This window comes from Phyllostomus hastatus, unplaced genomic scaffold (genome assembly GCF_019186645.2).
Source record: "Phyllostomus hastatus isolate PE091 unplaced genomic scaffold, TTU_PhHast_1.1 phas_contig_209, whole genome shotgun sequence".
NCBI lineage: Eukaryota > Metazoa > Chordata > Mammalia > Chiroptera > Phyllostomidae > Phyllostomus > Phyllostomus hastatus.
In genome coordinates this window covers 1,790,638-1,804,942 of record NW_025333735.1, presented here as the reverse complement: position 1 = coordinate 1,804,942, position 14,305 = coordinate 1,790,638, and the positions used below count along the sequence as shown (strand labels likewise).

General features: G+C 38.0%; 1 protein-coding gene across 4 annotated transcripts in view; it reads left to right on the top strand.

Moving 5' to 3' along the window:
* HS2ST1 (heparan sulfate 2-O-sulfotransferase 1) overlaps positions 1–14,305 on the top strand; it is a 166,035-nt gene that overhangs the window by 117,550 nt on the left and 34,180 nt on the right. For all 4 annotated transcript variants that reach the window (XM_045835331.1, XM_045835330.1, XM_045835333.1 and 1 more), the window contains one exon: positions 12,737–12,975. In XM_045835331.1, coding sequence (XP_045691287.1) covers positions 12,737–12,975 — 239 coding nt within the window. The remainder of the gene's footprint in view (positions 1–12,736; positions 12,976–14,305) is intronic.

Below are 14,305 nucleotides of genomic sequence, written 5' to 3'. Positions count from 1 at the left end.
AGCCAGCTCACTTATGATTTTTAACTAGAATATATTTTAAAAACAGGCATTGCAAAAACCATAGATACTTCTATAATACTGTCATGCTGTGTTTAACTGTGTGGCTCTTCTCCTTCCTAATATAGGATCTCAGACTACCAGTACAATGTGGAAGTACAGGCTCTGGAATCAGAATGACCTGGGATGGTATCCTGACATCAGCATTCACTTTCCTCATAATATGGTGCCTCTTAGGGTTGTTTTAAGAATCAAAACAAGAGATAATAATTATACAGGCGTGTGCTGCTTGGTAATGCAAGGATGCATTCTGAGAAAGATGTCAGTAGGTAATTTTGTTGTAGTGTGAACATCACACACAAACCTAGATGGTATAGTCTTACTGCACACGTGCGATAGATGGTATAGTCTGTTACCCCTAGGCTGCAACCTGTACAGCATGTTACTGTACAAAGCAATACAAGATTATTATTATTATTATTATTATTATTATTATTATTATTAGCTTTCAGTCACTAGTTGGAACTTCCAGCTCTATGCTGCGTAAGAGTAGTGAGACTGTACATCATGTCTTCTTTCTGATCTTATGAGGAAAACTTTTGTCTTTCACCATGGAGTAGAATGGTAGCTGTAGTATTTTTGTAGAGGAAGTTTCCCTCTGTTCTTACTTTTCTAAGAAACATTATTACAAATGTGTTCAATTTTGTCATATCCCTTTCTTATATAGATTGATATGATCATGTGATTTTTAAAAAAATCTTGGGTCATTTTATTATGATGTGTCTTGATAATGGTTCTCTTTGCATTCATTTTGTTTGGGACTCTCTGAGCTTCCTGGACTTGTATGTCTATTTCCTTCAGCAGATTGGGGAAGTTTTCTTTCATTAGTATTTCAAATAGGTTTTTAATTTCTTGCTCTTCTCCTCCTTCTGGCACCCCTATGATTCAGATGTTGGAGCATTTAAAGTTGTCTCAGAGGTTCCTAGGCCTCTCTGCATTTTTTTTTTTTTAATTCTTGTTTCTTCATTCTGTTCTGGTTGAATGTTATTTTCTTCCTCTTGTTCCAAATTGTTGATTCGAATCCTGGTTTCCTTCCCTCAGTCCACTAGCCGGTCCACCAGTCACTGCCTTATTGCACATCCTCTCTGCCCCTCCTACCGGTCTGGATGACTGTTTCTTCTTTAACTCCTTGGTTGTCAGACTTCCATACAGTTTGACTTTCTGGCAGTTCTGGTTGTTTTTTATTTTTAAATTGGTTATTATCGTTCTTTTGGTTATGTGAGGAAGCAAAGCATATCAACCTATACCTCCATCTTGGCCGCAAGCTCCCTGATTTCTGGACATTAATTTTCCATCCTGCTACTCTAGTGAATTCATTTCCCAGTTCTAGTAGTTTCTTGGTGTAATCTTTAAGTTGTCTATGTACAGTATGAGATCATCTGCAAATAAAGACAGTTTTACTTCTTCCTTTTCAATTTGGATGACTTTTATTTCTTCTTGTCTGATTGCTATGACTAGGGCTTCCAGGACTATGTTGAATAAGAGAGGTGAAAGCTGACACCCGTCTTGCTCCCAATCTTAAGGGGAACACTTGTTGTTTTTGCCTGTTGGGTATGATGCTGGCCATGGCTTTGTCATAGATGGCCATTATTATGTCTAGGTGTGCATATGATCCCACTGTTTTCACTTTGCTGAGAGTTTTCATCATAAATAGGTGCTGGATTTTGTTAAATCTTTTCTGCATCTATCGATGATCATGTGGTTTTTATCCTTCATTTTGTTTATGTGATGAATCACAGTTACTGATTTGCAAATGTTGTACCAACCTTGCATTCCCAAAATAAATCTCACTTGAAAATGGTGTATGATCTTTTTGATGTATTGCTATATTCAGTTTGCTAATATTTTGTTGGGGATTTTAGTGTGTGTGTGTTCATCAGGGATATTGGCCTATAGTTTCCTTTCTTTGTAGTATCTTTATCTGGCAAAACAACAGTATTAATTTTTTAAAAAATTAGTCATTAATAATACATTGTGGTTAAAAATAAAAAGATCTTTTCATCAGTTTTTCTGTAGTCAAATATATGTGAGTGTGTGTGTGTATTTGTGACTTAACTGCCATGTAGAATTTAGGTAGGTCTATTTAGTGCAGTGTTTTATATTTAGCTTGATCACTACAGTCTTTTAATACACAAGGCCTTTAATACAATGTCAGTGAAGAAATAGGTATTTATTGTTATGGTCTTTTTTTTTTTTATTAATCATTGTTCATATACAGTTTTCTCCTTTTTACTCCCAATCCAGTTCCCCCTCCCACCCGCCCCCCTTCCCTCCCATTACCACCCTCCCCTTAGTCTATGACCATGTGTCCTTTAAGTTTGTTCCTGTGAACCCTTCCCACTGTCCCCTTAAATTCCCTCTTCTCTCCCCTCCGGTCACCATCAGCCTGTCCTCTATTTCAGTGTCTTTGGTTACATTTTGCTTGTTTCTTTGTTTTGTTATTTAGGTTCCTGTTAAAGGTGAGATCATATGGTATTTGTCTTTCACTGCCTGGCTTGTTTCGCTTAGCATAATGTTTTCCAGCTCCATCCACGCTGTTGCATAGGGTAGGAGCTCCTTCTTTCTTTCTGCTGCATAGAATTCCATCGTGTAAATGTACCATAGTTTTTTGATCCATTCATTTACTGATGGGCATCTTAGTTGCTTCCAGCATCTAGCTATTGTAAATTGTGCTGCTATGAACATTGGGATGCATAGGTTCTTTTGAATTGGTGTTTTAGTATTCTTAGGATAGAGTCCCAGTAGTGGAATTGCAGGGTCAAAAGGCAGATCCATTTTTAGTTTTCTGAGGAAGTTCCATATTGCTTTCCATAGTGGTTGTACCAGTCTGCAGTCCCACCAACAGTGCACTAGGGTCCCCTTTTCTCCACAACCTCTCCAGCACTTGTTGTTTGTTGCTTTGTTTATGATGGCCATTCTGTCTGGTGTGAAGTGGTATCTCATTGTGGTTTTAATTTGCATCTCTCTGACAGCTAGCGATATTGAACATCGTTTCATGTGTCTTTGGATCCTCTGTATGTCCTCCTTGGAGAAGTGTCTATTCAAGTCCTTTGCCCACTTTTTAATTGGATTCCTTGTCTTCTTAGAGTACAGTCGTGTAAGTTCTCTATATATTTTGGAGATTAGACCCTTGTCTGAGGTGTCATTGGCAAATATGTTTTCCCATACAGTTGGTTCTCTTAATTTTGATACTGTTTTCTTTAGCTGTGCAGAAGCTTTTAATTTTGATGAGGTCCCATTTGTTTATTCTTTCCTTTATGTCCCTTGCTCTAGGGGACACGTCATTAAAAAAGTCTCTTCGTGAAATATCTGAGATTTTCCTACCTACGTTCTCCTCTAGGACTTTAATGGTGTCATGTTTTATATTTAAGTCTTTTATCCACCTTGAATTTATTTTTTGTATAAGGTGTAAGTTGGTGCTCAAGTTTCATTTTTTTTGCACGTGGCTGTCCAGTTCTCCCAACACCATTTGTTGAAGAGGCTATTTTTTATTCCATTTTATGTTGCTGCCTCCTTTGTCAAATATTAATTGACCATAGAGACTTGGGCTTATTTCTGGGCTCTCTGTTCTGTTCCATTGGTCTATGTGCCTGTTTTTATGCCAGTCCCAGGCTGTTTTGATTACAGTAGCCTTGTAATATAGTTTAGTGTCGGGTATTGTGATCCTTCCTACTTTACTCTTCTTTCTCAATATTGCAGCAGCTATTCGGGGTCATTTATAATTCCATATAAATTTTTGAAGTGTTTGTTCTATGTCTGTGAAATATGCCATTGGTACTTTAATAGGAATTGCATTGAATGTGTAAATTGCTTTGGGTAGTATGGACATTTTGATGATATTAATTCTTCCAATCCATGAACACGGTATATGTTTCCATTTGTTTGTGTCTTCCTTGATTTCTTTCTTCAGTGTTGTGTAGTTTTCTGAATACAGGTCTTTTACCTCTTTGGTTAGGTTTATTCCTAGATATTTTATTTTTCTTTTTGCTATTTCAAATGGGATTTTTTTCCTTGATCTCTGCTTCTGCTGTTTCATTGTTGGTGTACAGAAATGCCTTTGATTTCTGGATATTGACTTTGTATCCCGCTGTTTTGCCAAATTCATTTATTAGGTCAAGCAGTTTTTTGGTAGAGTCAATAGGATTTTCTATGTATACTATCATGTCGTCTGCAAACAGTGATAGTTTTGTTTCTTCCTTTCCGATTTGGATGCCTTTTATTTCTTTTTCTTGTCTGATTGCTGTGGCTAAAACTTCCCGTACTATATTGAATAGAAGTGGTGAAAGTGGACAGCCTTGTCTTGTTCCTGATCTTAATGGAAAAGGTTTTAATTTTTTGCCCATTGAGAATGATGTTGACTGAAGGTCTCTCATATATGGCCTTTATTATGTTGAGGAATGCTCCCTCTATTCCCTACTTTGCCGAGTGTTTTTATCATGAATGGGTGCTGTACCTTATCAAATGCTTTTTCTGCATCAATTGATATGATCATGTGGTTTTTGTCTTTGCTTTTGTTTATGTGATGTATTACATTTACTGATTTGCAAATATTGAACCATCCTTGCATCCCTGGAATGAATCCCACTTGGTCATGGTGTATAATCTTTTTAATGTATTGTTGGATGCGGTTTGCCAGTATTTTGTTGTAGATTTTAGCGTCAATGTTCATCAGTGATATTGGCCTGAAGTTTTCTTTCTTTGTTGTGTCTTTATTTGGTTTTGGAATTAGGATGATGTTGGCCTCATAAAAAGAGTTTGGGAGACTCCCATCTTTTTGGATTTTTTGGAATAGTCTGTGAAGGATAGGGGTTAGCTCTTCCTTAAATGCTTTGTAGAATTCTCCTGTGAAACCATCTGGTCCCGGGCTTTTGTGTGTTGGGAGTTTTTTGATTACTGCTTCAATTTCTTTTGTTGTTATTGGTCTGTTCAGGCTTTCTGCTTCTTTTTCATTGAGTTTTGGAAGATTATATTTTTTCTAGAAAGTTGTCCATTTCATCTAGGTTTTCAAATTTTTTGGCATACAGTTCTTCGTAGTAATTTCTTACAATCCTTTGTATTTCTGTGGTATCTGTTGTAATCTCTCCTCTTTCATTTCTGATTGTGTTTATTTGGGTCTTCTCTCTTTTTTTTCTTGATGAGTCTGCTTAAAGGCTTGTCTATTTTGTTTATCTTTTCAAAGAACCAGCTCTTGGATTCATTGATCCTTAGAATTGTGCTTTTAGTCTCTATATCATTTAATTCTGCTCTGATCTTGGTTATTTCCTTCCTTCTGCTTGCTCTGGGCTGCCTTTGTTGTTGTTCCTCGAGTTCTTGTAGACGTAGGGTTAGGTTGTTTGTTTGGAAAGTTTCTAACCTTTTTAGGTGGGCCTGTATCGCTATGAACTTCCCTCTCAGGACTGCCTTGGCTGTGTCCCATAAGTTTTGGGTTGTAGTGAGTTCGTTTTCATTTGTTTCCAGAAACCTTTTGATTTCTTCCCTAATATCATTCTTTACCCATTCATTGTTTAATAGCATGCTATTTAATCTCCATGATTTTGAGTGTTTTGGGTTTTTTTTCCCTTCGGGTTGGTTTCTAGCTTCAGTCCCTTGTGGTCTGAGAAAATGCTTAGTATGATTTCAATTTTCTTGAAATTCTTGAGGCTTGTTTTGTGTCCTATCATGTGGTCTATCTTTGAGAATGTTCCATGCACATTTGAAAAGAATGTATATTTAGCTTCTTTTTGGATGGAGGGCTCGGTATATATCAGTAAAATCCATTTCATCAAGGGTATTGTTCAATGCCACAATATCTTTGTTGATATTTTGTTTAGAAGATCTGTCCATTTTTGATAGTGGGGTGTTAAAATCTCCCACTATAATTGTGTTGCTGTCCATATCTTTCTTGAAGTCCTCTAAGATTTTCTTTATGTATTTCGGGTGCTCCTATGTTGGGATGCGTATATATTTACAATATTTATGTCTTCTTGATGGATTCTTCCCTTGAGTATTATGAAGTGACCTTCTGGGTCTCTCTTTATGGACCTTTTTTGGAAGTCTATTTTGTCTGATATGAGTATTGCTACCCCCAGCTTTTTTTTTCCTGACCATTTGCTTGGAAGATTTGTTTCCAGCCCTTCACTTTCAGCCTGTGTAGGTCTTTTATCCTGAGGTGGGTCTCTTGTAGACAGCAGATATGTGGGTCATTTTTTCTTATCCAATCAGCTATTCTATGTCTTTTGATTGGAGCATTTAATCCATTTACGTTTAAGGTTATTATTGATAGGTACTTATTCATTGTCTTTTATGTATGTGTGTTCCTCCCTCTCTCTCTCTCTCTTTCTTCTCTCCTCCTTAAAGCAGTCCTTTTAGAATCTCTTGCAGAGCTGGTTTGGTCGAGGTGTATTCTTTTAGACTTCTTTTGTCTGGGAAGCTTCTTATTTGGCCTTCAATCTTGATCGAAAGCCTTGCTGGATATAGTAGCCTTGGTTGCAGACCTCTGGTTCTCATTACCTGAAGTATTTCTTGCCATTCTCTTCTGGCTTGAAGTGTTTCCATTGAGAAGTCAGCTGTTAGCCTTATTGGGGCTCCCTTGTATGTTATGTCCTTCTTCTCCCTTGCTGCCTTTAAGATTCTCTCTTTGTCTTGAAATTTTGTCATTTTAATTATGATGTGCCTTGGGGTGGGTCTCTTTGGGTTCCTCCTGATTGGGACTCTCTGTGTTTCCTGGATTTGTGTGACTTTTTCTCTCGTCAAATTAGGGAAGTTCTTCATTACTTGTTCAACTAGGTTTTCGATCCCTTGCTCTTCTTCTTCACCTTCTGGTATCCCTATTATACGGATATTATTACGTTTCATATTGTCTTGCATTTCTCTTAATCCCTCCTTATTCTTTCTGAGCCTCTTTTCCTTTTCTTGCTCTTTCCGGATGCTGTTTTCTACTTTGTCCTCCAGCTCGCTAATCCGATCTTCTGCTTCATCGATCCTGCTTTTCATTCCTTCTACTGTGTTCTTCAGTTCAGAAATTGTATTCTTCATTTCCTCTTGACCTTTGTTGAGAGTTTCTATTTCCTTTTTCATGTTTATATAGTTTGCAGTGAGATTGATGTAGTTTCCCTCTAATTTCTGAAAGCTCATTGTGAGTTCATTGAACTTCCTGGTAATCATTGTTTTGAACTCACTATCTGATAGTTGGGTTGCCTCTATTTCATTTAGCATTTTTCCTGAGGCTTCCTCGTTTCCCTTCAGTTGGGGGGTTGTTTCTTTGTTTTCTCATTGTTCGTGGGTTTCTTCTTTGTTCTTCTTGTTTGTTAATTTGTACTGTTCTGGTTCCCTGTATTTATGGTGTGAACTTCTGTGGTAGAATTTTTTGTGTGTTTCAGTGGTGCAATCTCCTTCGTGTATCCTGGTGGTCACAGCTTCCCCCTACTCTTTTTTGGGATCAGTTGGAGGAGTAAGGCAAAATGGTTTAAAACAGCAAGATAGTATACTATGATATTTACTTTAGCAGCCAGTAGAGAAGAGATGGGTTATCCTTTGGCTCCTTATAGTGTAGCCGTGATCCTCCACCCCCCTATCCACGTTTTAGAAAGGATGGAAAGAGGGTAAGACTCTTATTGGGGACGAGAGGATTGTTAGTTGGATCTATAAAGCTGTGAGGCTGGGGGAGGTCAGCTTCTAAGGTAGGGTTGGACTAAAGATTAGTATATAGGAGTAGTGAGTAAAAGAATAGAGACAACCCCCACAATAGTATAGTTCAGAAAATTGCAAAGTGGGCTGAGATCAGGTAGGCGTATTGAGAAGCATTTACAATTGTATAGACTAGGTCTTACTAGCAGTAATAGTAAAGTGACAGTCTTGTGGCAGAATCGATGAGGTCTAGATAACAAGAATAAAGAGTATAGAACCTTGAGAAGTGTATTAATGGAACGCAGATGAAGGATAGTAACTTATCAACATCTTGTGACTGAGATACCAGGGGGAACCTATCAAATGACAGTATAACTAGCCAAGCAAAGAAGATTATACAGAAAGAAAAAAGAGTACCAAAATATTATTAAAATAAAAAAATGTCATAAAAGTGAGAAAAAGATAATACAAATTTACAGTAACTTGCAAGATTAAAACAAAAGGAAAGAAAAGCAGAAGATGTGGTGCAGGAGAGCTAAATTTGGAGTGGAAAGAATAATATTAGGTTGAATGGAAGAGAAACATAAGGGATTGCGATATAAAAATAATGAGAATTGAAAAAAAAGTCACATAAAACACAAGATCAAATCAGTCAACCAACAACAGCCAGAGAAACCAATAAAAACCAAACAAAACCAAAAAACAAACAAACAAACAACAAACAAAAAAAAAAACCTCTTGTTGGTTTCTAACTGGCCAGACCAGTTTTTCTGATCTTGCTAGCTTCAGCTGGCTGAGGGGCCTTTGAAATGCTTCTCTCTCTCACAACCAGAACTCAGCAAGTCTGTCAGGTACCTGGGGCGCTGCAAGACACACTGGTGCGAGAGAGTGTCTTCCCGATGAAGGTGCGGGAGCCCAGCCGTTTCCAGCTCCGTGTTCCCGGCCAAACGGCTCTCCGACGGAATGTTGGCGCCTTTCCCGGCTCTCCGGTCGGGCTGGCTGAAAATCTCTGAGCCACCACTGAAGGAACGCGCCCAGCCCCTCGTCCCTCCTGGAATCGCAGCGCGCAATTCCTGCCTCCCTATGGGGCGCGAGCTGAGCGCGGCCGGCTTGTGCTCACTACCGCTCTGCACTTCCACCGGGCTAAAGATGCCCCTGGTCCTGTTGGCTAGAGGCTCTCACTTCTCGGCCTCTGGGCGGGATTTCATATTCCCTGGGCGATTTTTTTCTCAGTCCAACTGGCCAATCTGTTCCTTCTAGCAACCCGTTCTCCCCTGGAGTTGCTCACCCCCGTATTCGGGGGGAGGGAGGGAGCAGCAACTTCCCTCTCCCGGGATCCCTGGGGCAGAGCCCGGAGCACCGGGCGGGCCTGGGGTCTGCGCGCTCCAGAGCCCGCGCTGATTCTTGGGCCCCTTTTGTCCTGTATCCGTCTTCTTACCGTCTGGTTTTCCAGTGAGTGCAATAATTTCTGATGTCCTGCTTTCAAAAGTGATTCGGCAACCCAGCCCACTTGCTCTGCCTCTCCACCGATCCGCGAGTTTCCCCCCTCTTCACAGAAGCCGAGAAAAACGCTGCCTACAGTAAGGCCGCCATCTTCCTCTCCTGTTATGGTCTTTAAAAGACTTGAATTTGTTGACTGTCTTCCACACAGAAAAGTTTATTTATAGTTGAGATATGTGCCACTTCCAACAGGAGCTCAGAAAAACTAGAATTGTCATGGGATTCAGTGTCAGTCTTCAGTGTCGGGCACATTAGTGCCAGTGTTGCCTGGCCTGCCTGTAATTTCATGACTCGAGTCTGCATCTCAAGTTATTTGTAGGCTGCAAGTTTTGTGGTGGTTCTGAAATAGCTTGCATAGCACAGTCTGTGTAATTCATTAATCCAACATGAAAAAACATTACTTTAAAATGCACCTTAACTATTTTAAGTGTTCTGCCAACATATTGTACACTACAAATGTGCTGTAATAAAGCTTCCCCATTGATTCGAGAGGGTCTCAGAAGAAACTGCACTAACTAGATGCAGAGCACCTTTGGAAAAAAAATGGAACCATCAAATACTTAGAATACTAAAGCATATGTTCGTATTAGAAAGTCTTACTGGTTTTAAGTAACATTAAGTAGCATAACATTTTGTCACAGAAGAAAAGAGTAGTTTACCATTACAGAGTAGTTACTGTTATTGTTCAACTAACTGAGATTTGATTTGATAAAAATATATCATTAACAAAAATTCTCTTAATTTTATCTTTTATGTAGTTTTAGGCATTACACTATGGTAATAATTATCTTGTTTATACAGTATAAAAACACTTGAAAAATAGAAAATGCATATATTATTTGAATGAGGAACATACTGTTGTTGTATTTGTACCTTTTCATAATTTAAGAACATTTTTAAAAATTGTGTGAAATATACAATCATACAATTTAATGCACATAATGAACCAAGAACAATGATTAATTTTGAAAACATACTAGTTTCAATGGTCCAGGTAGAGTTTTAGCACCCTACAGAATAAAAATTCCACATGCTAAATAACAACTTTTAAAAGTATTTTTAATTAATTAGCTAATTTTCAAAGCAGTTATTGGGCATGTAAAATTTGTAAGTGAAAGGGGTAATTACAAAAACTATTAATATTGCACTTTTTCTGTAATCACTAAGTTTTCTATAGGTAAAGTAGATGCCAATATGTGAAATAACATAAAATCTGTTCTTTAAAAAAAATGCTTGATTTCAGACAAACTAGTGAAAGAAAATTTAGCGTTGTTGATCGTCGGCGAATCACGATTATGAAGGCAGTCTGGCACGTGTCTGGGCGCTGGAGAAGGAACGCCCTGCGGGTCCTGGCAGCAGCGCTGTTTCACTGCTCTGAGCAGAGAAGGGGGCGTGTGTAGACCTACGGGCCCGCGATGGTTTGTGGCTGCGATGATAGTTTGAGGCTGTTTGGAAGATAAGATTTTTTTTTTAATTACTTAGTATAGTAACATATGTAGGCTCTTGTAAATACTTGGTCAGTTTAATTTGAGACAACTTCCAGATCCTGTGTAGAGGCTTATAGCATCATACAGTACCTTGACTTATAGGTTCATTTGGAAAGCACTGTCAGTCTGGAAAATGTTATGCTTTCTAAAATGTACCGTGTACCTCTGAAAAGTCTGTCCTGTTCCTTTTTCTTTCTTTTTTCTTTTTAGCTTCTTTCTGTGGATTGTCTTTTTCTACCTAGCCCTTCAAAGTGTTCATATTTTCTAAGATTCTGTCCTAGGGGCTCTTTCCATACTGCATATTCTACATTATCTAGGCAATTTCTTCCATTCCCATGGTTTTCCCAGCTGTCTTTCTTCTACTTGAACCATTATTCTCAACTCTCAACCTACATGTCCAGTTACCTGTGTAACATCTCCTGATGTCTGGCAATCCAACAGTGTGTTCAGCATTTAGCTCATGTTCTCACATTTCCAGCCAACTCTCCCAAGGAGAAAAAAAGGATACATGTGTATGCATATATATATAGAGTATAGGTCCTTTTCCTCCTGTTTTGAAAAGTCCAGTACTAATAAGCAGCAAGCCTGGAACCTTAACTCAAGCCTTCTAAATGTGAATCCGCAGCTCAGAGTATATTCTCTGTAGTATGGTGACCTTATTTCCTGAACCAAAATTTAAGATTTGTGGTCCAACAATATTCGAAGCCCAAACTTGTTACAATAATTATAGCACACTGCTTTTTCATATCACTTTATTAAATCATAGGCATTATGATGGGGAGACACTAATGACAGTACATTTAATGTAAAGTTGCACTTATGGTAAATACAAGATATGTAGTATGAGGTACATGATGCGTATGTGTATGCACAATTGTAATTTCCTTTTTATGCAATTTATTGGGGTGACACTGGTTAACATGTATACAGGTTTCAGGTGTGCAGTTCCACAACACATCTGTGCACTGTGCTGTGTGTTCACCACCCCAAGTCCAGTCTCCTCCCATTACTCTTTATCCCCTATACCCTCCTTCACCTCCTCCAACTGCCCTCGCCCCACAATGACCACACTGTTGCTCTTGTCCATAAGTTTTTTCTCCTTTTTGCTCGATCCCTGCAACCCCAGTCCCTACCCAGGTGCACGTGTGTAATTTGACCTAGTTAGGGAGACCAGATAATGCTTCCCTTGCAAGTGATGGTGAAATTGAGTGTGAAGGTTGAAGAGTTCACCTGGTAGGATTGGGGTAGAGAGAGAATGGAAGAGCGTTTAAGGCAGGCAGGCAGGTGTAGTAGCTTGCACAAAGACCTGGGGATAGGTGCATGCTATGTGGGAGCAGCTCTTTCTGTGCAAAGAAATATACAATCTTGTTAGAGATGTTTTCTCTTCATTTCTTCCTTTGCTCTTCTTGCTCTATAATTCTAAAAATTATTTGAAGCTAAAATGTGTGTTAAATAGGGAATAGTAGAAAGTAAAATGTAACTGCTTTTCAAACTATGTGGTAGACAGGGATTTGGATTAGAGGAACTATGGGATTTAAGGAATATATTTAAGGAATAAACATAGCCAGGACTTATCTATAATGCACACCAAAAAGATAAAGGTTTTGTGGTGGAGTTGTTTCTACTTTTGTTACCTAAAATCACACCAGCATTTATAATTATTGCCCTGCTACATTTTGATAAACCAGAGAATAACTAAATCCTAAGTAATAAATTTGAAAATCTTTGCTTAAATTTTAAGTGATCTACTTTCTAAGTGCAGTTTTTACTATGAAATTCAGTATTCTGAATAATCTGTTTTTGTGTGTTTGAGGATTAGTTCAGGTTTTATAAATTCTATTAGACTGTAATGTGGATTTCAGAGTACACTGAGGAACTCTGGGGTCTGTGGTATTCTTTTGTTGTGTTTTATATGCATATGTATTGTTCTTCAAAGGTAGTTCAGTCCTCAAAACACTTCTTCAGCTGCTCTCACCCAGTTCTTGAAAAGGAGCATTATATTCCAAGCATAGGAAATTCTTTTCAGTATTTTACAACTTCCTTATTGTCTCTTTAAAAACTGAGTTTATGTTTGTTTTTCTTTGCAGAAAGGGCTATTGCAAGACATGAAGTCCGAGAAATTGAGCAACGTCATACAATGGATGGCCCTCGGCAAGACGCCCCTTTAGATGAGGAAGAGGACATGGTGATCATTTATAACCGAGTCCCCAAAACTGCAAGCACCTCTTTTACCAATATTGCCTATGACCTGTGTGCAAAGAATAAGTACCATGTTCTTCACATCAACACTACCAAAAATAATCCAGTGATGTCACTGCAAGATCAGGTAAACACCACTGAAGGAATACATGTTTTCTGACACTCCCTCACTCAAATTTTGTATGTCAAGGGGATAAAGTGTTTTAAGGGATATGTACGTTGATCCCAATGAATTATAAGTCTGTTGGGGGAAGGAATCAACCACTTTTTTTTATAACTTTCAATTCTTAACAGTATTTGGTACATTTCTTTGCATATAGTATGTATTCAAATATTTCTGAAATAAATGAATTTATAGTTTGAATGTTTGAAGAGAAAATTGATGTTCTTCAGTATGGTATTCTTTTAAAAATATATAGTATTATTAGCAAGAGACTGTGCAATAAAAAACATTATATTGTCTCAACCTAAGATAGGGAATTCTTCGATGATTATCTGTATTCTGTATGGCTCAGTTTTGTGAATTTCTTCTTATCTTTACTAGTAATTTATGTAAATATTAGATATAAACTTCTGGAAAATAGGGATTGTGGCTTATATTTTAACATAATCTTGCCTTTCAGGTTGTCAAGAAACTTGAGATAAATGGATAGATAATTTTATGGAAGCGTTTTAAGAAAAGTGGAGGAAATTATCTCATGAAATGAAATCCATTCATCTCTTTATCAGTAGTTGCACACACTTTCTCCACACCAGGAGTTCTAAATATAATTTTAAATATATAAGGTTCTTCCACCAAGTATTGAAGAGAATGGTTATTATCCCCCATGAGGATAAAAGATAATATTTGAAATACTACCTAGGATTTTTAAAAAATATTTTATTGTTTATGCTACTACAGTTGTCCCACTTTTCCCCCCTTTGCCTTCCTCCACCCGGCCTCCCCCACCGCCACTTCTGTAATCAGTCCCCTCACCATTGCCCACGTCCATGGGTCCTTCGTGTGTGTGCTTTTACTGGTCCCTTCACCTTCCTTTAGTCAGTCCACACTTCCGCCCTCCCCTCTAACAGCTGTCAGCCTGTATGGTTCTATGCCTCTGGTTCTCTTTTGCTCATTAGTTTATTTTGTTCAAAATATACCTAGGATTAAATACCTTATTGGGGTAGCCTTATTAGAAAGGTATTTGTGATACTCATATAGTGAGAATGTATTTATTTGAAAACACCTGAAATTGTATTATTATTGCAGAATTGACTCTGTTATCTTGTTATTTAGCATATCTAATCCTGACTCTAAAGCAAGAGGATAACATTGGTACATGAGGTTAAAGTTCACTTCTTTCTAGAGAGCCATTTGTAAAGGCCAATAGTATATGGAATATCATCACCCATATAATTCTTAGCTCTCTGCAGTATCCTCAGTTACTCTTTCATAGAACTGAAAATCTACATCTGTC